The sequence below is a fragment of the Stigmatopora argus genome, chromosome 2 (genome assembly GCF_051989625.1).
Source record: "Stigmatopora argus isolate UIUO_Sarg chromosome 2, RoL_Sarg_1.0, whole genome shotgun sequence".
Classification (NCBI taxonomy): domain Eukaryota; kingdom Metazoa; phylum Chordata; class Actinopteri; order Syngnathiformes; family Syngnathidae; genus Stigmatopora; species Stigmatopora argus.
In genome coordinates this window covers 8,199,032-8,219,515 of record NC_135388.1, presented here as the reverse complement: position 1 = coordinate 8,219,515, position 20,484 = coordinate 8,199,032, and the positions used below count along the sequence as shown (strand labels likewise).

The window sequence follows — 20,484 nt, the reverse complement described above, 5'->3', positions numbered from 1 at the left end:
TTGAGACCACTGCTGCTATAAAGGGTGCTTAAGAACAAAGACTTACATTTTTACCAAGCTGTCCAGTTCAGTTCACCACAGTACAGTTTCGATTGGTGAACCCTAATCGGTATGCGCTACTTAAGTATTTTACCAATTAAAAAAATAGCCCCAACTATATTCAAAGATCTAAAGATTCACTTAACCTTAGACATTTAAATTAAGTTTTGAAACAAGGGGAATCGAGTATCTTTCCGTTCACTGCAAATTTAAAGAAAAATCCACTTGTTGCATTTACCCTTTCAGCCTCTGCTAATGCCGGCCTCATGCTGCCAAACCACCGAGACATGCAGAGATCATGTCTAGCTGCAGCAATACGAATTACCAGGCTTTGCCCTTGCTTTACTTTTTTAACGAGTCACGGGCGCAAAGGAGGGGAGAGAAGAAGTGGCGAGGCGAGAGTGGATTGCGAAGAGGAAGATGAAGACAGGTGACGGGAGAAGGAGGGATAAGAGCACTAGCGCGCAGAGTTCATTAAGGCCTCCGGCCTATCAGACCCCTTCGTTAGAGGTCTCCAACTCTGATTGGAGGGCTCTCAGCGTTTTGCATAAGCAGCCAAATAATCAGGCTGCTCCTCTTTGCCGCAATCTCCATCTTCTCATGTTTCCCACCACTCCTCCTTTTACAGCAATGCATTTCCGTCTGGCTTTTCTATACCTCACTTCCAAATAACAGTAGTTATCTTTCGTCCCTCCCGTATCCCTGGCACACTCATGCAAGCGATAATTTCTTAAGAGAGGTTTTAGTCGCCTTCTTACTAGCGCTCTCTGTCTCTCTAACTCCCAGTAATGACAGGGTGTGTGTTATTGTGTCTTTTGTGGAAGCGCCTACACCATCCACTTGTCGTAATGGCAGCCACAATATGATGGTCATCACTTCAAAGTGTGAGAGCGTGTTTGTTTTTTGAAGAAGCTGATACTTGTGAATAACAGTCAGGTCTGGATGAGTCCTCATTGTCACTTTGCATGGACATAAAGACGGCATTTTACATTTCTCTCGTATTATGGTAAAATTCTCAGTTGTGTTTTAATGTAATATTTTTCACTGTGTAGTCTTTGGGTTCTGTTGGACCTTCTACGTTATACTAAGAACATATTCACACCTACACATTGTTTCGGACTAATCCCAAAATGTTTGTGGTGTGCAACTTTTGGACTGTTTTGCATTAAAAAAAACTGCAAACTCTGGTGCAGAGCAAACAACCGGTTCCCTCTAATTTTTTGTTTGTCTGGGCAGAAAGACAACCTCCCTGAGCACACTGAGTACCGGTGTGAGCAACATCATCATTGCTCGCTATGGGCACACACCAGTATCACACCTGCCATAAGCAGGTGTATGTCTACTACACATTAATGATTTAGTAATAATAAAATGTAAAGCTTAATATCTATGAATGGGCGGCCCGGCGGATGAGTGGTTCGCGCGACAGCCTCACAGCAAGCAAAAAAAAAAAAAGGGATTTTATTTTGTGCGCTCCATATGATTTGCTGTCCGCAGAGAAGACGAGAGTAGTGCGCAATTGCGCACGGCGCAGCTTAGAGGGAACATTGCCGGAGAGGTGGTCTCTATTTCCTATATGTGAAAAAGTGACCACACTCGTTTGAGCAAGTTCTGAAATCCCAGACCTTTTTGTATGTAAGAGGTTTTTGGTGAATGTTGTTTGGTTAACATCACAGTCAGTTGTTAGCAGTACATCGGTGAACATGAGTCGGATTTAACGTGGAGCAATTAGGAGACGGAGTGCCTATTTGATATACGGCCAGACACTGAAACAATGTTAGCCTTCCCACTCTAAATTGATTGGGGCGCCTATCCATGTCAATGGCAGTAAACGAGTTAAGCACATGTCACCGGCAAATGGACACACTCAGGATCCCATGTACACGCTAAATATGATGTTCCCGAGGTTGGAAGCGGCCAAAGCTAATAATGGCTGTCAGTGTGAAAGTGGGCATTCCTGGTCCAGGACCCTGCAGCTCTTCTCTTCCTCAGTCCTGGCCACCCACACAACATTTGCCCAACGGCGCTCTTTCGGTTCCGTCGTGTGTGTGTGTCACAGTTTGTCTAACTCACACTGACTGGTAGGGACACCCATGCAGGGCATTTGCTAACAAACATGGGGCAATTGTTCCAGCAACATCGAATTAGGCATGCACATATAAATATGTGAACACGCACACACCCACACACACACACACAAATGAACCCTGCTTGCCAGCTTGGCATGGGGCAGGAAATAGCAGCATGCAGTGCTTTGGCTCACCTCAGGAACCTCCAAAAACAATTACAGCTCTCCCCGCACCGCTCAGGTCACAGCTTGTACTTACACACCCGACTACAGGACGCGGTTGACTTGGAAAGAAAAGAAATTGAATGCGTTCCGTGCTTCGCACCGTAGACAATGAAACGCAACACGTGAGAAGAGGCGGGACAGCGTGGTGCTTTGTTATCTCTCCGGGACTTAATATAATGGCGCAGGGAGGGCAGAGGTGGCCTGTGGAGCGGGACATACCTGAGGCCCACCAGTTGGTCCGCATTCACCATTCATTAGACACGGCTCTCTCATGTATGATCATTCACTTGTCTGTTTCCTGTGCTCGTGTGTCAGTGAGGGAGACAAAAGAGAAAGGGAGAGCGCACTGGCGAGTGCGTGGCCATATGCTAATGTTGCTCTGTCCCCGTGTCTCTGTAGGGTCCGGTGCTGGGGCCTCTGTGAGATAATCAGCATAATTCTTTTGACAAATACACATGGTTACTCTTAATTAGTATCATACAATGGTCCCCCGGCTGCACCATGCCGGTCCACCTGAATATTATGTGCACGCACAAACACACACACACACAGATTCCCTTCTGGAGATAAATGTGAAAACAAGTTGCAGATCTGGCAATACATGCACAATTGTTTATTAAAAGCCTTAAATGTGGAGGTCCAGACAAAATAAAGTTTTAGTGAGATGTGATTATTCTACAGGAGAAGGTTGGGCCACTGAAGATAAAGAAAAGTTGGACAAGATTCAGACTTACAAGGTCAGAATTCTCACTTTTTTCTCAGAATACAAAATTCTGAGACTAAATTTAGTCTGAGAATGAAGTCAGAATTTTGAGAATAAACTCAGTGTGATTAGAAAAAGGAAAAAGTCAGAATTCAAATTTTAATGTCAGAATTCGGACTTATGCCCTTTGATGCACAATATATACGTACGTACATCCCTTCTAATGGTAAATATGACCTGACCTTCATTTCCCATGTTATTTTATCCAGGGTGAGAGATCATTACTTCCTTTTTACTTTTCATGAAAAGATCCAATTCTTCAGGGGCTGCTTTAAGAAAGCATGTATACCCTATAAACCCGTGTTGTTTGTCCCCTTCACCTCGACCTAGAGCACTTGTGTGAGTGTGGGATTTCCATTTATACAAAAAAAAGCACCATACAGTGGGAATATCAGGTAAAGTGCTGACTTTAATGCCTTTAATCACACATTGCAGGCAATTGCGGGTTACGTTTGACCCATATTATCAGAATCTTGGCCACTTTTTATTATTGTATTCACTCTTATTTACGCCTTATCCTTTTTAACTCTGCAGGTTTCCCAATTTCCTCCCCCTGCCCCATCTTGTCATCGTCCCAACATTCACGACGCTGTCCTTCACGGCGGAGTTTGGTCTGTCAATTTATTTTCTAGTGCCATTACACACCTAAAACTTTCCGTTACCTCATTTAGTGGAATTGCTAGCGCGTGTGCACGCCCAAGTCCACGCGCCTGTGTGTGTTAAGGCCAAATTATTATGAAGGGGGCCGTTAATGGAATGTAATAGTAGTGTGCTTCCGTGTTAAAGCGTTTGATTATAGCCTGTTTGTGTGTGTGAGCAGTTAGCAAGCTGATGTGCTCAATTTCCGAGCCCCTGTGTGCGGCGAGGAGGCCGTTAATGCGGTGCATCGCAGCGATAAAGTCTTTGAATGTATTGCCATCTAGAGGCGTGTAGCAGAGTCTCTGCGCTCCTATAAAAGCTGCCAGCGCCAGATGCTGCTATTGACAATGTGCATATGTTAAGCGCTTTATAGGCCACATGCCTCACATATTTCACTGGCTTTTAAGGTGGAGAGATCTCTCATTCGCGCTCACTTAATCCGTCTCTCCCTTTTGTAACATCTATCTCCCTCTTTTCTCCGCTCTCTCTCGCTCGCCTCTTATCGGCTCAGTCGTTTAGTCTCCCTCCCTCCGTCTGTCGATCCTCTTTTTAGTTGCTTCACCTGTTATTTACCTACTCACCTTTTACCCTTTTTTCATTCCTTCTCGACTATTTTTTTTCCCTCTGTATCAGGGGTGTCCAAACTTTTTTTCTCTAACGGCCGCTTAAAGAAAGAAAAAAAAATCAAAGGAGGCACGGGCCAACTTGAAATCCTTCCATTTTTGCTACATTAATAGACACTCTGAATCAGGCAATAAAAAAAGATTGTGTTTGAAAATGTATTTCAAGTTTTAACGCATTGACGGAATAGATGCCTAATCCATTTTGACTCGTTTGATTGGTGCCAGACCGATCAATCAAATTAGACTGGACATCTATCGCTGTCAATGGCAGTGAGATATGATCATTCAATATCAGCTTTCCAAGTTGAAATGGATATAAAGTCTATAACAGCCAATGTGAATGAGTTAAGAGCTACAAGCAACAAAATAATCCAAAAGTATGAGGATGTCTATATTAAATAAAAATATTTCTATTTACAGTACTGAAGCAAACTTTGGAGAACAAAGAGAATTTATTTCTGCAAGATAAAAGACCAAAATTTGACGCATTTTTCTACCGTCATTTGGATTGGATAACTTTATTCATCACGTGTTCGGGAAATTTCATTGTGACAGTAGCAGAGGGTGATTAGACAGAACAACAAAGCAAAAACACAAAGTACAAAGCAAATCAAAGTAAATGGGATCATTAAGAATCACCAAATCAAATCATTAAGACAGAAAAGTAGCAAAAACCCAAAACGAGAAAGAGTGGACGGAGCTACCGCCGCCGGCTGCCACTTGAACAGCGCCATCTTTCAACATGACGTCAGGTTTTGAGGCCTCGGTTTAAATGTTAAGGTTTCAGGTGCAATGTTATCTACATTAAGCTTCTTGTGCGTGCCATATTCAATAATGTTTTCATCATTTGCTAAGGTCCGATAAAAACTGGGCAGCGCACCAGAGTTGGCCCGCGGGTCGTAGTTTGGACACCACTGCTCCTTATCATACTTTGTTTTGTTTGTCTTTCTCGTCCCTCCCTCTCTCTTTCCACCGTGCACTTGTGCGATTTTCAGGAGGATTTAGCTCGAGTCTCGGGGTGTCCAGGGATTTATTAATCCTATTGCGTTGCGTATGGCAAACACGTTGGCTGGCAGACATGGAGACAGTCAAGACATGCGTCGGGCTTATTGTTCAAGCACTTCATCCTCGGTGCCACGCCATGCTGATTTGTCTGGGTTTTCCTTTGATTCCGTTTGAATTGGAGCCATTTGGATTCCCTTGCCACTGCATGGAATTGGCCTAACGGCTAATCTCTTTATACGAGAGCCTGAAGACAGACAGCGTTTTGGTTTTTAAATGCACATTTAACGTCTGAAATATAATCACCGTTTTTTCCTCATACTACACGTTCACACCTGCCAAAGTTGTTTTCCATCCCACGTCTATCCGCGATTATCATCTCATCCCTCTTCAGACAACAGTGCGTCTATTATCAATTAGTTAATGATGTTACATACGCTCTGCATGCTGTCGCAGCGAGTGCCAGGATTTTGGGCTGTCTCCCGGTGCCGACAGCTACTGGCAGACACCCTGCGCCTCTATTTGTACGAGAGAGCGCCATGAAAGGATGCACGTGTGATATAAACACTCGGCAGGCTTTGAACCCAGCCTTAAGGGACGGCTGTTTGCCAGTGTGTCGCTGCCTAGTACAGTATGTTGTAATGTTGATAGTACCACAAATCCCCATGTCACATCATTTTTGTTCGTCATTGTTTCAGTGTTTCCCTGTTGTGTCTCGGAAAAAAAAATATTCACGCTGTGCGTGCATGACTATCACGTTATACTTTTTTTCCCCTTTCCTTTTACTTCTTCAGGGTTCAACTCTAGAAGCAACCCTCTATGGCCTCGACCCTGACAGAGAGTATAGTCTACAAGTGGAAGCTGTAAATAAAGCAGGTTTGATAGTGACAAATGGCTTTAGATCCACTGCAAACACTGTATATTGAATTTGTTTCTTTTTTTATCCCTTTAGGTAGTGTATCAAGTTCATGGGTCATCACGAGCACCCTGGAGGCTTCTCCTTCAGGATTGGCTAACTTGACTGTGGAGCAAAAAGAGCAGGGCAGATCGTTGCTGCTCAAATGGGATCCACCAAGTTCCCCAAATGGAGTCATCACGGTAAATACAATGATAGATTACACTGGGGAACCCAAATTCTGTCGGTAAAGGTCAGACAGCTGCTTTTGAAACTAATATTTGGGTGCAGAATCCAAAATATGATCAACACTGTACTTAACATACTAAATACTTTTGCATAGAAATAAAAAAAAAAAACTCAATAATTGACATACACCTAACAAAATACAATTTCCAGAAAATTTCAATTTTAAATTCAGACTACTTTCTGTTAATTTTGAGGCTATTTTGGGTCACTTTCTATTAAATCAGATCACTTACTCTTGATTTTGGGGGCATTTGTGGGTCACGTTCTATTGATTGTAGTCAATTCCTATTGTTTGCCAGACGTTTCCTAGTATTATCGAATCTAACACTTTTGTCAGGTTGATGTCAACTATGTACATTATGAAGATCTATTTATTTCAGTGTGAAAGTAACTCCTTGTTGTTTAAAACTCATTGGCTACAACAGACAGCGGCAGGCGTTTACAAGGGATACACTCATTTAAAATCACGAAAGATGGATCTAAAAAAAACATTGTTAGTGTCACTGAAAGAGTTAAATATTCTTTTCATACTGACTGACTGAAAGAAAGCTTCACCAACTGATGAACACCACTAACACCCCATTTTTTTTTGCTCTTCTCTGCAAGATGTACAGTTTGTATAGCGATGGAAACCTGGAGTATAGCGGGCTCTTGCGCAACTTCCTGTTTCGGCGCTTGGAGCCTTGGACCGCATACACTCTGACTCTTGAAGCTTGTACATCAGCGGGATGCACGCGTAGCCACCCTCAGCGCGTGGCCACTGCTGCCGCCCCGTCGGCCTCGCAGCCCCCTCCCACGGCTCTTTCCATCGGTTCGGACCAAGTGTCACTCACGTGGGGAGCACCCGCTCAACCGAACGGGCCCATCGGCGAGTACTACTTATTGGGAAGGAGTGTGGATCAGGCGGGCAGGGGAAGGAGGAGGGATGAAGATGTTCAAAGAGACAAAGTACGTTGAAAAATTTCTCCCTGGTTTATATGTCGTATTTCTCATGGAAGAGGATTAGGGCCAGTGAAGAAATCAAATGTGACTTTATTCTCAGAATTTAGCCTTCAATGTCTGAGTTCTAAGATTAATTAGAAATCAGAATTGTGAGAATAAAGTCAGACTTCTAAAATTAAAGTCAGAAGTCAGAATTCTGAGTGAATAAAAATAGGTGGCCAAGATTTTGACTTTAAAGATTGAATTCAGATTTAAATCGGAGTTTCAAAATCTGAGATTTAGTTCAGAATTCTGACTTAATCCACAACCTTCAGTGGACCTAATCTTAGATTTTTGAGTCAGGATTCTGAGATTAAAGCCATAATTCTTCAAGTAAAGTTCTGAGAATGAAAGTCAGTATATTCTAAGAAGTCACAATCTTAGCCATGTTTATTTTATGTCAGTAGCCCAAATTCTCTTCCTTAATTTGTTTTACCAACATGTTATTTACTATGTTTCGTTACCCCACACTTCATCCCAAATAGGTGCTGTTCAGAGAATCATCTCCACAAGAAAATGACACTTTCTCCTACACAGTGACTGGTTTGCGTCCTTGGACACAGTACGAGTTCGCCGTACGTTCTCACAACCCCGCAGGGCCTACCCAGAGCTCCTGGTTAACCGTGACAACTAGGCAGGCCCCCCCTCGTGGCCTCGCCCCACCGACTGTGAGTCACCTTCAGGGTCGACCCAGTGAAGTGTTGGTGTCATGGAGTCCTCCTCTGGAACCTAATGGCGTGCTTCAGTCTTACAGAATCCAGAGAAACAATTTGATCTTCCCCTTTAGTTTTGACTCAACAGTGCTCAGCTACACTGACGAGGATCTTCTGCCTTTTGCAGAATATAGGTGAGACAATAAAGTTAGAAAAAAAATAAGAATGAATCATGTTTATCAATGTCAGAGATATCATTAATACATTTTGAAAATAAGGTAAGCGATCGGTAGATTTTTACAATTTGTGAGGTATTTTTTAGCCACTGTCAAATTTGACTTGCTATGTTTGAATATACAGTGAGTGAGTTGTAGAAAGAAACTACAATACATTACTGTATTTTCCAGACTATAAATTACACTTTTTTCATAGGGTGGCTGGGCCTGCGACTAATACTCAAGTGTGACTTTTGTTTTTTTCTTCTCTTTCTCTGACAGCCTGTTGTGTTGTTTTTTAGGCTATGGATATCTGAAAACCAGTTATGTTAACAGATGCCTATTTAGCACATTTCCTATTATTACTTTAATGTATGTGTTTTTGGTTTTTGATGAAATTTTAAAATTGCTCTCTCAAAAAGTTGGCTTATAGTTAGTCCAGCACGATTTTTTTCCTCTTCAATCTGTACATTATTTGGCTAGTGTGACCTTAAGTCTGAAAATTTTGGTGAATAAATGTTTTTTTCTTATTTCCCTCCAGCTATTCAGTCATAGCCTGCACTTCCGAGGGTTGTATCACAAGCCCTCCCTCTAACATTACCACATTAGAGGCTCCCCCAGGCATGGTGGAGCCTCCGACAGCGAACTCCATCACCTCCAGCAGTATGAATATCACCTGGATGAAACCAGCTACCCAGAATGGAGAGGTGACTGAATATGTTCTCAAAGTGAACAGTGAAGAAGCTTACCGTGGTGGAGAGATGAAGACCATTCTGGTCAACCTCCATCCTCACACGTCCTACAAGCTGGTTCTTTTGGCTTGTACCAGTGGTGGATGCACTGCCAGCGCAACGATTACCACTGTGACAGAGGAGGCTCCTCCTTCGGACATGGCGGTTCCCACGCTCAAGGTATGTTTCAAGGCATTTTCAAGCCCCGTACAAAAAAATTGACCATTTGTGTACGTTATGCAAGCGTTTGTCACAGGAAGGTCATTTATACTAGGTGTGGTCTGTCCTTTTAAGGTCACCGGTCCTGAGTCAGTGGAAGTAAGCTGGAGACCCCCACAGAATCCCAATGGCATCATCACAGGCTATGAACTCCGCAGAGATGGTCAACTCATCTACCTGGGCCTTGAGAATCATTACCATGACTTCACTCTTCTGCCCAGTGTTGAGTACAGCTACTTTGTCAGGGCCAACAATAGCAGAGGGGCGGTGAACAGCGCTCCAATCACGGCAAAGACTCACCCGGCGGCCCCTTCGGGTGTCGGACCCCCATTCTTGTCTCCTCTGGCAGCCAATCAGGTGGAACACAACTAATTGATTTTTTTTAAGTTCAAACTACGTCAGCAAGGGTTAAGAGAATTGCATTGTGCTATACGGAGTTATTTTTTTTAGATGTTTTGAGCCGCTTCAGGTTCTCAATCTAATAAATTGGCCAGTCTTAACCTTTTTTCCATGCCCTTTCCAGGTGAAAGTTGAGTGGAACATTCCTGCCCGTCCTAATGGAGATATTATTAGTTACACAGTATATAACAGAGAGCCCTTCCAACTCGGTGCCAGCAGCACTGTGTACACTCCACAGGACAGCGCCTTCTCTGAGAGACGCACTTCTATTCAGGGGCTCGCTCCCTATCGCAGGTTTTCATGCACTTATTTCCACAATTTTACACCAGTCATTTCTGTGTTTCTACATGAATTTCAGCTTGAACTGTACACATGATGTCTGTCTCTTAGCTGTCTCGCGTTTCTCTACAAGACTAGAGTTAGTTGCTTTCGTTATAGCTCCCCACAGTATTACAGTTAAACTGAAAATTCCATGGACCAGAATGCCCTTCACGATATGGATAACAACATGAAATTAGTCATGCAAAATAGTATGTGGACCATACAGAAGTGCTGAATCAAGCTTAATTTTTCATTAACGCCTACTTAGTTTGGGTGGATTTTATAGCCGTTCTCCATATAAAGTATTTAATGTTGCAATATATGTACAGCACACTCACTGACCACAACATTAGGCTGTCTCGCAAAGTTTAATACGGGCTTTCCCAAAGTCGACATTGATGTAAAATTAAGGGATGTTGAATAAAACTCTTATCATACTGGGACAATCCCTAAAAATGGCCATTATAATCTCATTAATCGCAGAATTTCCAACACCCAGATGAGTGCATGTCCAATTGTGTACAGGTATGAGGTGAGGTTGGAGGCATGCACAGAACTGGGCTGTTCCTCCAGCGACTGGGCTTCCATTCTCACACCGGAGGCGCCCCCCGCCGGACAGGGGGCACCGCTGTTGGACCTGCAGCCAGATAACCACACCGGCCTCCACACCACATTCCTGCTCACCTGGTCATCTCCGGCTCAGCCAAATGGGAGGCCTCCTCATTACCAGGTGTACCGCAGACTAGAACACACCACTGATGTCCAATTGAGTGATACAGCGACACTTATCTGCAATCAGTCGTCCACAAGTTGCAAGGATGACGCTCTTCTGCCATATACTGCTTATCAATACCAGGTACCGTGTACTTTGTTTTATTCTACAGTTGTATTCGTTTATCTTTAGTGCGATCTTCAAGATTCGGTAGTAAGTAGCTCATTGGAATATCGTCTTATCGTCCAATATATACGTAAATTGGGCATTGATTTCGCTTTTCGAGGTGCGATTAATTACGTGTCGTCGAAATTCGTTCCCGTTGCTTTGTTCTTTCTCCCCCTCTGGAAGCAAATTTGCCCTAGCTGAAGATGGACTCATGCGCATGCATATTTTGGCAGCGATCTTATTACGAGACTGTTCTCAATACAGATATGACATGTAGGATTTAATACTTGGGGTAGATGATCACAAAGTCTACATTTTCTGTGATTATTGCTGCATGTTATAATTTACTGCCAGCAGAAAAAAAACAATGATATGTATGTTTATTGTTCATGGTGATAGTTGTTTGGAAGCTATATCTTTCTAAAACAAAATTGTGACAGGCCTATATGTGAATTCATATTATACGTATATGTTAAGGAAATGCCAATCACTGAAATGCTTGAGGGAAGTTTTCTAATTGACTGTCACTGCTCTCCAGATTCTCACCTTAATTTCTTTTTTTCTGTCTTTTGCTTTTTTAGAATATTATAACTCTTTTTGTCTGTGGTCTGTCATGACATTTTTCTCATTTCAAGTGTGTGCTTTAGCACCATAAAAGTTGTGAAACACTGGACCACACACAAATGCAAAAGTGAGCTATTCAGACAGGTGGCACAAAGAAGGCTTCATATTCATCCTGTTGTGGTGCGCGTTGATCTATTAATTGACAGGCAAGCCCTTTGGAAGCAACAATAACATTAGCATCCCCACCTGTCAGACGTACGAGCCGAGGCCAGAGAACCTGTGTAATTGATTGAGTTTGCCTGATTGTGGTGCCGTTTTTATTTACGAGGGTCCTAATTTATGACAGGAGGAAGGAGGCTGGGGAGGAGCTTTCGTAGATGACGGGTGGGAAACGGCGCCATTAATCATGGCGGCCACTTCCTGATTACCGGCCAGCCAATCGAATTAGCCGTTAGTCCCCTTGGTAACAGTGCTTGTATTGGAAAGACCTTTTAATGGTGACCGCTACACGTCCCCTGGGGATTTTCCAACGGGGGGGCTGAGGTGTTGCTATGTTTGTGTTGTCCATGGTCACATGCACTCATAGACGATGGTCCACGTGTGCGTGTGTGTGAGTGGCACCTTAAAATTGAACACAAATGAAATATTTATTTGTTTCTTTTTTTCTGTCTTCGATGTTGCATCTCTTCCTTCGCCGTCACTTGTCTGTCACTTGTAATCGGTTCCCTGTTGTTGTGTTTATTGGCAGTTGCCATCTCTGTCTCGGTGTTTCCGCCGCAGACACAAGGGCGATACGTCAGCCTCAGTTCAGCCCTGCCAGAGAGAGAAATCATATTAGGCTAATTACACTGGGTCATAAGCTCCTATTGACAGTTTTATGCGTCATTTTAATTACTGCCCACTTTCACACAACTTAGCCCCTTCACCCCAACTCGATGCACCCGCCAAGTCGCCACGCGGGCCTATCAGAGCACTTGTGGGGCGCGTGTGGTCCCACGGGCCAATAAAAACACGCAAATTCAGCCAGGAAGTTCCTTGTAGTCGTGTGTTGCCATGGCGGCAAACGGGATGTATTTTTATTTTGTGTCTAACAAGCCAAATGATGGCCCAATCAGAGGGGAGGGAACAAGAGAGGAGTGAAAGCAGTAAAGAGTCTGGATGATTTAAGGACCACTGGATGGATCAAGGTGAATGTGATCTCAGCGCGCTTCAGTTTCCAACTTTTCTCTCCGATATGACCGCTTGACACCAGCTTTTTAAATCACTTTTTGCGGCCTAAGGCATTTTAGCTGTGTTGCTGGCTTGTTTGGAGCATTGTTGTTGGTGGGCAAACTATTGAGGCGCTCTGATTTGATGGCCATTCTGAAAAACAAAATGATTCCGTGCTTTGGATTGGATTGGATAACTTTATTCATCCCGTATTCGGGTTATTTCGTTGTCACAGTAGCAAGAGGGGGAGGATGCAGAAATAGCAAAGGCATTTTAGACATAAATAGATAGGTAATAAGTAAGTTAATAAATAAATACATGAATAAATATATAAATAAATAAATGTGTTGCTGAAATATATATATATTTCACCAACATGCTTATTTATTTATTTTTTATTTTATTTTTTATTTTACTTTAAGATTCAAGTTCTTGCAACAAGCAAGTCTGTAGATATTAGGGTTGATGTCAAATTTGAGCACAAAGGTACTGTTGCTGTCAAGCTCAAGGAATTCATTTTCTTATTAAATGTGTCTTATCTTTAGTTTATATCTGATTGTAAGGTTAATTCCTTTCTACAGAGTTTGACCACTGCGTCGCAACATTAGTACATTCACATTTCTATTTCCTACTCTTTCCTCTACCTGTAAAATATATAATGTAAGACTTTTAATTGATTTGTTGCATTTTCGAATAATAATCCCTATTGAACATACATTGAACTATCAATTGCATCACAATGGAAAAACTAGAACACTGTACCAAAAGCAAAGTTTGTTGATTCTTTCAGTACTAAAAACAATTGTTTTATGACATGATCCTTTGTATATACAATTTTCCAATATTTCCGTCCGCTTTTCCCCCTTCCTCATTCCTAGTCTCTCCATTCTCCGTCCTCCTCCTCATGCTCCTCAGTCCATCTGCGCTGTCACTTAGATCAATCACTCTGATTGATCACACCCTAATTGACTATTATTGAGGTTAATTCAACTCTTAACATGATGCGCGCGCTTGCATACACGCCGGAGTTTTGGCATCTCAGGCCGCAAGCAACACATACACACTTTGAACACCTCCACTCCGACCCATCCATCTGCCTGCCGCACTTTTCGTGACAGGCTACAGATGACTTACACATGCAAATCTCCACCCTGCGTGACCCTGCTCTGTGTACACCCTCTAATTATAGCCAACACAAGCACACAAATAAGATTACTGTGTGTGTGAGTAACTCCTTGATGAAGGTGAAAAGTAATTGTCATGCAGATATGTTAGCGTTGGCTTGCATGGTGAAAAGGTTTCGCTCTCACGCCTGATGCTAGTTTTGATGGATGAGCCGATACATTGACTTCTATATCCTGTTACATGTCCGCTCATTTAGAGACACTTTCATTAAGAGCCCAAAACGTGTGTTTGAAATTTTAATGTGTTGTTGTTTTTGACTGGACAGCTGTGGGCAGTGAACTCAGCCGGCCGTTCTCCCAGTCAATGGGTCGGCGGGAGAACCGGACCCGCCCCACCCGAGGGTGTCGCTCCGCCCACTTTCCGGCGAGTCTCGGCCACCACGGCCGTGGTGGACATGCGTCCTCCGGACCGGCCCAACGGCGTCGTCAGCCTTTACCGGGTGTTCTCGCTGGGCCGCAACAATGACGTCGCCCTGGTAAAAAAAAATTAACGACTCTCCTTTCTCTACTTCCTTAAAGGTGTGAAGGCCAGAAGTGGCATGAAAACAGCCTCTGTTCTGTTTTTTTTGCACAGCTCTCAGAGGGAACATCCCATCAACAGACACTCCATGGTTTACTGCCTTACACGCAGTACAAGATCGGAGTAGAGGCCTGCACCTGTTACCAGGTAATACATGTAACAAGGGAGTAAAGCTTTTAGAACAAGGGTGTCAGACTCGGATTGGTTTGCGGGCCGCTTTAACGTCAACTTGATTTCACGTGGGCCGGACAATTTAGATATAATATTTAGATATTTTTTTATAAATGGATTATAAGAACTGGATTCAAAACCCTGAATGTTCATTTTTTTATAGATCTAAAACAATGTTTATTTTAGCTTTTTTAAAATATATTTTTAGATTTTACAAAATGATTTTTGAACTAAAAACACAGAAAAAAATGATTAAAAATGACAATTATTGATTTAAAAGGGGGGAAATCTGGAAATTTAATATACATCTATACTCTTCATCTGAAAGTCGGCACTCATGATTTACTTTCCCGGGCCACACAAAATGATGCGGTGGGCCAGATTTGGCCCCCGGGCCGCCACTTTGACATGTGTTTTAGAACATTGAAATAACTTGAAAAGACGATCAACGTCAGCACAAATAAGGTTTGAGATTGCTGAAATATTTATTCTTAATGGGATTTTAATAGCATTAAACGTTTAACACAATGTAACAAAACTATATTAGAAAAGTAATGTGATGCTGATTGAAGACAAATGGACAAACGTATGCAAAAAAAAATCTCTTTAAAAATTGTTGAACAATCTAAAACTGAAACAAATTAGAGCAATGACTTGCGGAAAGACCAGCATGTTAACCCTGTACGTGTATCCACTTGTGCTCGTAGTGTTGTAGCCAGGGACCGGCAGTAGAGCTGCGGACCCTGGCCGCCCCCCCAGCCCGCCAGCAGCCTCCTCGCCCCGTCACGCTGACCTCACGCTCTGCTCAGCTGGCCTGGTTTGAGCCTCTGGAGCCCAATGGGATCATTGAGAGGTGAGGGGAGAACACAAATTGCACATTTAACTGAAGGCTTATTTTGTGGGTCGTCATTGTGTGTAGCTGTGAGCTCCATCGCAGAACAGGCTGCCCGCAGCCCCCCCAGCCTGTGAGCCACCCTTGTGTTCAAGGCCCACCAGACATCACATTCTTTGGCAAGAGACGCAGCTACAATGTGACAGGTTACTTTTCTTAACATTACACTAAGATATACAGCCTATTTTGAACAATCATCACTGTTAAGTACATGTCATATTTAATTGATCAAATGCCATTTTATCGAATCGTGGCAGACTTTGTGATATCGGCAAATGTCATACAAAAGATTGAAGATCGTAACATCGTTAAATTGGTGATTTACAACCCTCTTGAAAACATGAGAAAATACTGTCCAGTGGGCTCATTCTTACCTAATTTCTATGTTGAGTATAATTTGTGTGTTTTTTTAAATTACTTTTTAAATACACAGATCTCCAGCCATATTCTGCCTATGAGCTGAAAGTAACCTGCTTTAACAACATGGGCAGCACCGCCTCCAACTGGACCGCCGTTGTCACTCTCACTGAAGGTTCTTCACTTCTCTATACGCTCATCCCTCGCGTTATTGTAAATTGAATTCTCTTGATTTTTTTGTCACAGCTCCACAGTACGTGTCGCCCCTTTTGGTGGGCAGCAACCTGACCGTCATTTGGCTGGACTGGACCGGCTCCTTTGCCTTGAACGACTACCTGAGGGAGTATACGGTGACCGAGAGCCAGCTCAGGATCTACAGCGGCTTCCACAGCCACCTGCATGTTCCGCGCACATCTCAGAAAAGTGAGGCTATTTAAGTGATAGTGCAACCCTAGTCATCAGACTATTGTTAGCATCAATTCAACATTTTCAATTGTATTTATTAGATATGACTGATGTTGCTCCTTCTAAACAAAAATGGAAAATATGTCTGACTGTTTCCATTTACCATGCTACCATTAATAGGCCTGTTTTTTTTCTCCCCTTTTTATAAGGATGCTTTGTCCCACCTTGCGTGTCATTTCTCAAACCTGTTAAACACCACTTTATTCATCGGTCTTTTCAAATGACTTTGTCTCTCTCCCTTTGTCCTCCTCAGCGCTGTCATTTCAGGTGACTTGTACGACAGACAGTGGCAGTGCCACCACTCCTACTGTCAGATATAGCCCTGCTACAGGCCTTGGTAACACACACACACACACACACACTAATATTCATTTTTTGTAACATATATTAATAAATGCCACCCGCTACAGTGGTTCTTTTGCCTGACTTTGGTGCAGGCAGTGTGGGATCGATTCCCACTAGGGCGAAAACTCATGGTTGTCTGTTATTATGTCTAACCTAAGACCGCCTGGCGACCAGTCTAGGGTTTAGTTTGCGTTTCAATCAGGGGTCCTAATACTTCTCTCCAAATAGATTGCCATTCTCGCTTCAGGTCCTGTTGAACCAGAGGATGCAAGTAAAGAGGGCGTAAGCATGTCTGCAGCTCCAATCTACTCGGAATTGTGGTTTATTCTGCTCTTTGCGCTCCTGGGTCTCTTCTTGTTGGCCATCCTTTTAGGGCTTCTATTGCAAAGGTGTTTTCATCATTACAGTCTGTTTGTGTGTATGTGTATCATTAGGATTTGTTTCCAATTGAATTTTGATAACAAGTGGGAAAAAACACAACGGTGATATATATATTTTTTGTTCCATTATCTCCAGAGCTCTAAGGAAAACTCCATCAGACAGAGATCGCCCCCCGCTGGTCAGGCTTCAGAAGAACAAGAAGGCTGGAGGAGAGACTTACACGGTAAGAGAAAAACAGACTGGCATGTTGACAGGATGAAATGAAAACAATCCATGGAAGGATGAATTTTATCTCAGCCACATAGTTGGAGGGTTGAAAGAATTTATGCATTTATGTTATCTTTCTTTGAGTTTTATTTTTTAATAGAAAATGGCACATTAGGATAGCAAATTTTAGCCTGTTTATTTTCCTGCCACTAGAGGAAGCTGGAGAACAATGACCCCTAAAAAGTCAAATTTCTAGTCAATCATTCCATGCTTGGATTTCCCTTTTGTTTAAATTTATTCATTAGTTTACTATTTTTATGTTGATGAGAATAGAATCTATTTTAAGGTGTGAAGTAGCTTTCTTTTTTAAAGTAAAAAAAAAAAACATAGTACTTAAATGGTGGTTTTCCTTCAAATCTGGAATTTTAAAGGTGCTACTCATCCCACATTTTCACGTTTCCTCTTTTTTAGTTTCATTGTCATGTGACTGTAAACATCCTAACTGTGTCGTGTGGATCCCATTTTTCACTCATCCTTCATTTTTCTCACTTGATTTTCTTCTTTCTGTGTCCCCTCCCTCAGAGTCCTTATCCCGACTTGTGTTCTAAACATCATTCCGGCTCTGTGCTTTATCCCGATCCCCTCACAGTAAGACCCCTGCCACTGCTGGGCAACCCTAAATGTCCACTTTTATTGTTTCCCTTCCCTGCAGTTTGACACGGTAGCAGACCGTGTCGAGATCAACAATGTAACGCTTAAAAGTTACACTATTTTCACCGAGGTACTGTGCAATAATTAAGCATGCTGGATCTCTCTCTCTGTGCGTGTACGCATGCTTTGTGTGTCAAGTAGACAGTAAGTACACACTGATCAAGACTTCATTGGCTGACTCATTGGCTGCCATTGACGGTACTAGATGTCCTAATTCCTTTGGACTGGGAAAGCTGCAAGCTCATGTTTCACTGAGTATTTGCGGCCAGTCCACCCAGTTAAAATTATATCTATCATTACCAATGGCAACGAGTTATTAAAAGGGAAAAAACTTTTGTTTTATTGTGGGCCCTAATCAAAGTTTTTAAATAACATTTTAACACTTTATTAATGTATTATTTTATTCATAAAAAATAAGTTAAAAATAAATAGCCCACACCCCCAGTCAAAGGTTTTGAGATATTTTCTCCTACTATTGAATGCTAAACTGTCTAAAAACTTTTGACTCAAAATGTGGTTAAGTTTAAGCATTGTCACGCAAAAAAAAGTATCACGCAAACTTTTTGTTATTATTGTGAGGCATGTTGAGTGAAATAATCCAGTTCCTGTCCATTTATTTTTTTTAAAAAGCCGATTCTTTTACTACATTTATTTATTTATTTGGAACAGCAACGTACATTGACCATACTAAATGGAACAAGTTTTTTACCGATTGGCATTATGTCATTGGAGAATAGCTTTTGTTCAAATAAACAAGTAATGAGTAGTGTTTTTTCCTGAGTATATTGAGTGGATTATCATAATTTCAGTATGATGGATATGCTTTTGTTTGGTGCTCTGTTGTGAGATTTCTTCTGTGAAACACTGAGAAACCCTGCTTCACATCTACAGTACACTTTAAATAACAGTAGTTTCACTTCTCACTCAAATCTAAACCTAAATTTCAGGGTCTGTCAGACACAAAGCTTGTGGGCAGCGGTTCTGCATTCAACCCCATGTCGGTCCTGAGGGTGCCCCGGCAAACGGAGCTGTGCCAGACCTACTCCCATCATCCTTTGCAGCACAGCCTCACCCAGCTGATTGACAGGAAGGCTATTGTTACGGAAGAGGGCTGCTGGGACAACCCCCTGGAACCGGCCATGGTAAAATGACAGATAATACAGATATAAATATAAAAAGTTAAGAATTTTTTTTCCCATAATGTTTTGTCATGTTGATGTTTCAGTATGTGGAAGAAGACTTTGCAGACACTATCAAGTCTTTAAGCTGTGTGAGGAAAGAACACGCTACCTTCACTGATACACATCTTTAACCCTTTATACGGCAAGTGACTACTCTGGTTGTTAAAACTTAACCCCATCAAGACCCGAAGTCCACAATATTAACATTTGGTATATACAAATGCAGCCTACAATCTGCCATCATATTTTTCAGTAGGCTTTATTTATTTTTTATTTTTTTAAAGTGGCAGCTATTTACCCAATTCAGCTCATAAATTAACATTTGCATCAAGGCAATATTGTTTTAGATTATTTAAGGAGTTAAAACAATGCAAATCCGCCCCCAAAAAATATTACAAGATCATTGTTCAATATGTAAATGAATGCCTCACTGGGACCTAAAGGCATTTAATGACATAATGAGAATAATTACATGTACACAAAAAGTTATTAAAGGGTAAAAGCAGTATCGGAGGGGCAGATTATCAATATTTTACCTGTTCAGTATAGAGAACGTAATGGTTGTTTTTATGTACACATGGAACTATAGTGCTCGTAGAAAATAACCATATTGTGTATGGGTCTTCAATCTAAGGGGCAGATTATCAATATTTTACCTGTTCAGTATAGAGAACGTAATGGTTGTTTTTATGTACACATGGAACTATAGTGCTCGTAGAAAATAACCATATTGTGTATGGGTCTTCAATCTAATCTTAATAACATAATTGTATATTTTAGCAATAGTTTTAAATGGATGTCCTTGGTGTTCCCCGTGTGCCTCATTTAAATAATCACTAGTCATTCAATTGAATGACCTGACTTCTAAAGGCCTTCCTCTTATGTTGTTTTTTTAATGTAATGCCAACTATTACTCACACAATGGAGTAACTGGAAACTGCACTATTGCATTGATTTCATTGATGTATAAGTGAAGTCTTTTTTTTTTTTTTTTATTTCCAGATGTGTGAATTTGTAGTTATGGAAGGTGTGCATAGTTAAATCTAATTTGTGTTACGTATATTATATACAGTGTACACTGGATTTCAGTATTTAATAGATGGAATTGTTGATATTCCGAACAAAATACAAAAGTATTGATACTATATTTTATTACTGTGTCAGTATTATTTATGTTTGTGTATTTATAGTTCAAGTCAAATATACTGTAAGTCATGTGGCAATACTCCACAGTCTTATTTTCTTATTTCATGGTAATATGAAGTTCATTTAAATTAATCTGTTACAAAATAAAAATGGCATTTGTATAGTGGGAATGGTTGTTGAATTACTTTTTTAGGATCTGCAAAAAGAAATTTTGCACATCTACGTATTCAATTTATATGTTGTTAAACT

At 41.6% G+C, this 20,484-nt stretch overlaps 1 protein-coding gene across 1 annotated transcript in view; it reads left to right on the top strand.

Moving 5' to 3' along the window:
- The window catches only part of ush2a (Usher syndrome 2A (autosomal recessive, mild)), a 141,948-nt gene extending 122,232 nt beyond the window's left edge, over nucleotides 1-19,716 (top strand). The window contains exons 75-94 of the mRNA XM_077624061.1: nucleotides 6,154-6,235; nucleotides 6,312-6,457; nucleotides 7,110-7,451; nucleotides 7,970-8,331; nucleotides 8,894-9,263; nucleotides 9,378-9,659; nucleotides 9,826-9,995; nucleotides 10,548-10,878; nucleotides 14,126-14,335; nucleotides 14,434-14,526; nucleotides 15,258-15,403; nucleotides 15,470-15,588; nucleotides 15,876-15,974; nucleotides 16,046-16,222; nucleotides 16,518-16,601; nucleotides 16,857-16,998; nucleotides 17,126-17,213; nucleotides 17,780-17,845; nucleotides 18,856-19,050; nucleotides 19,134-19,716. Of these exons, the coding sequence (XP_077480187.1) occupies nucleotides 6,154-6,235; nucleotides 6,312-6,457; nucleotides 7,110-7,451; nucleotides 7,970-8,331; nucleotides 8,894-9,263; nucleotides 9,378-9,659; nucleotides 9,826-9,995; nucleotides 10,548-10,878; nucleotides 14,126-14,335; nucleotides 14,434-14,526; nucleotides 15,258-15,403; nucleotides 15,470-15,588; nucleotides 15,876-15,974; nucleotides 16,046-16,222; nucleotides 16,518-16,601; nucleotides 16,857-16,998; nucleotides 17,126-17,213; nucleotides 17,780-17,845; nucleotides 18,856-19,050; nucleotides 19,134-19,220 (3,591 nt within the window). The 3' untranslated portion in view covers nucleotides 19,221-19,716. The remainder of the gene's footprint in view (nucleotides 1-6,153; nucleotides 6,236-6,311; nucleotides 6,458-7,109; nucleotides 7,452-7,969; nucleotides 8,332-8,893; nucleotides 9,264-9,377; nucleotides 9,660-9,825; nucleotides 9,996-10,547; nucleotides 10,879-14,125; nucleotides 14,336-14,433; nucleotides 14,527-15,257; nucleotides 15,404-15,469; nucleotides 15,589-15,875; nucleotides 15,975-16,045; nucleotides 16,223-16,517; nucleotides 16,602-16,856; nucleotides 16,999-17,125; nucleotides 17,214-17,779; nucleotides 17,846-18,855; nucleotides 19,051-19,133) is intronic.
- Nucleotides 19,717-20,484: the final 768 nt, after the last annotated feature.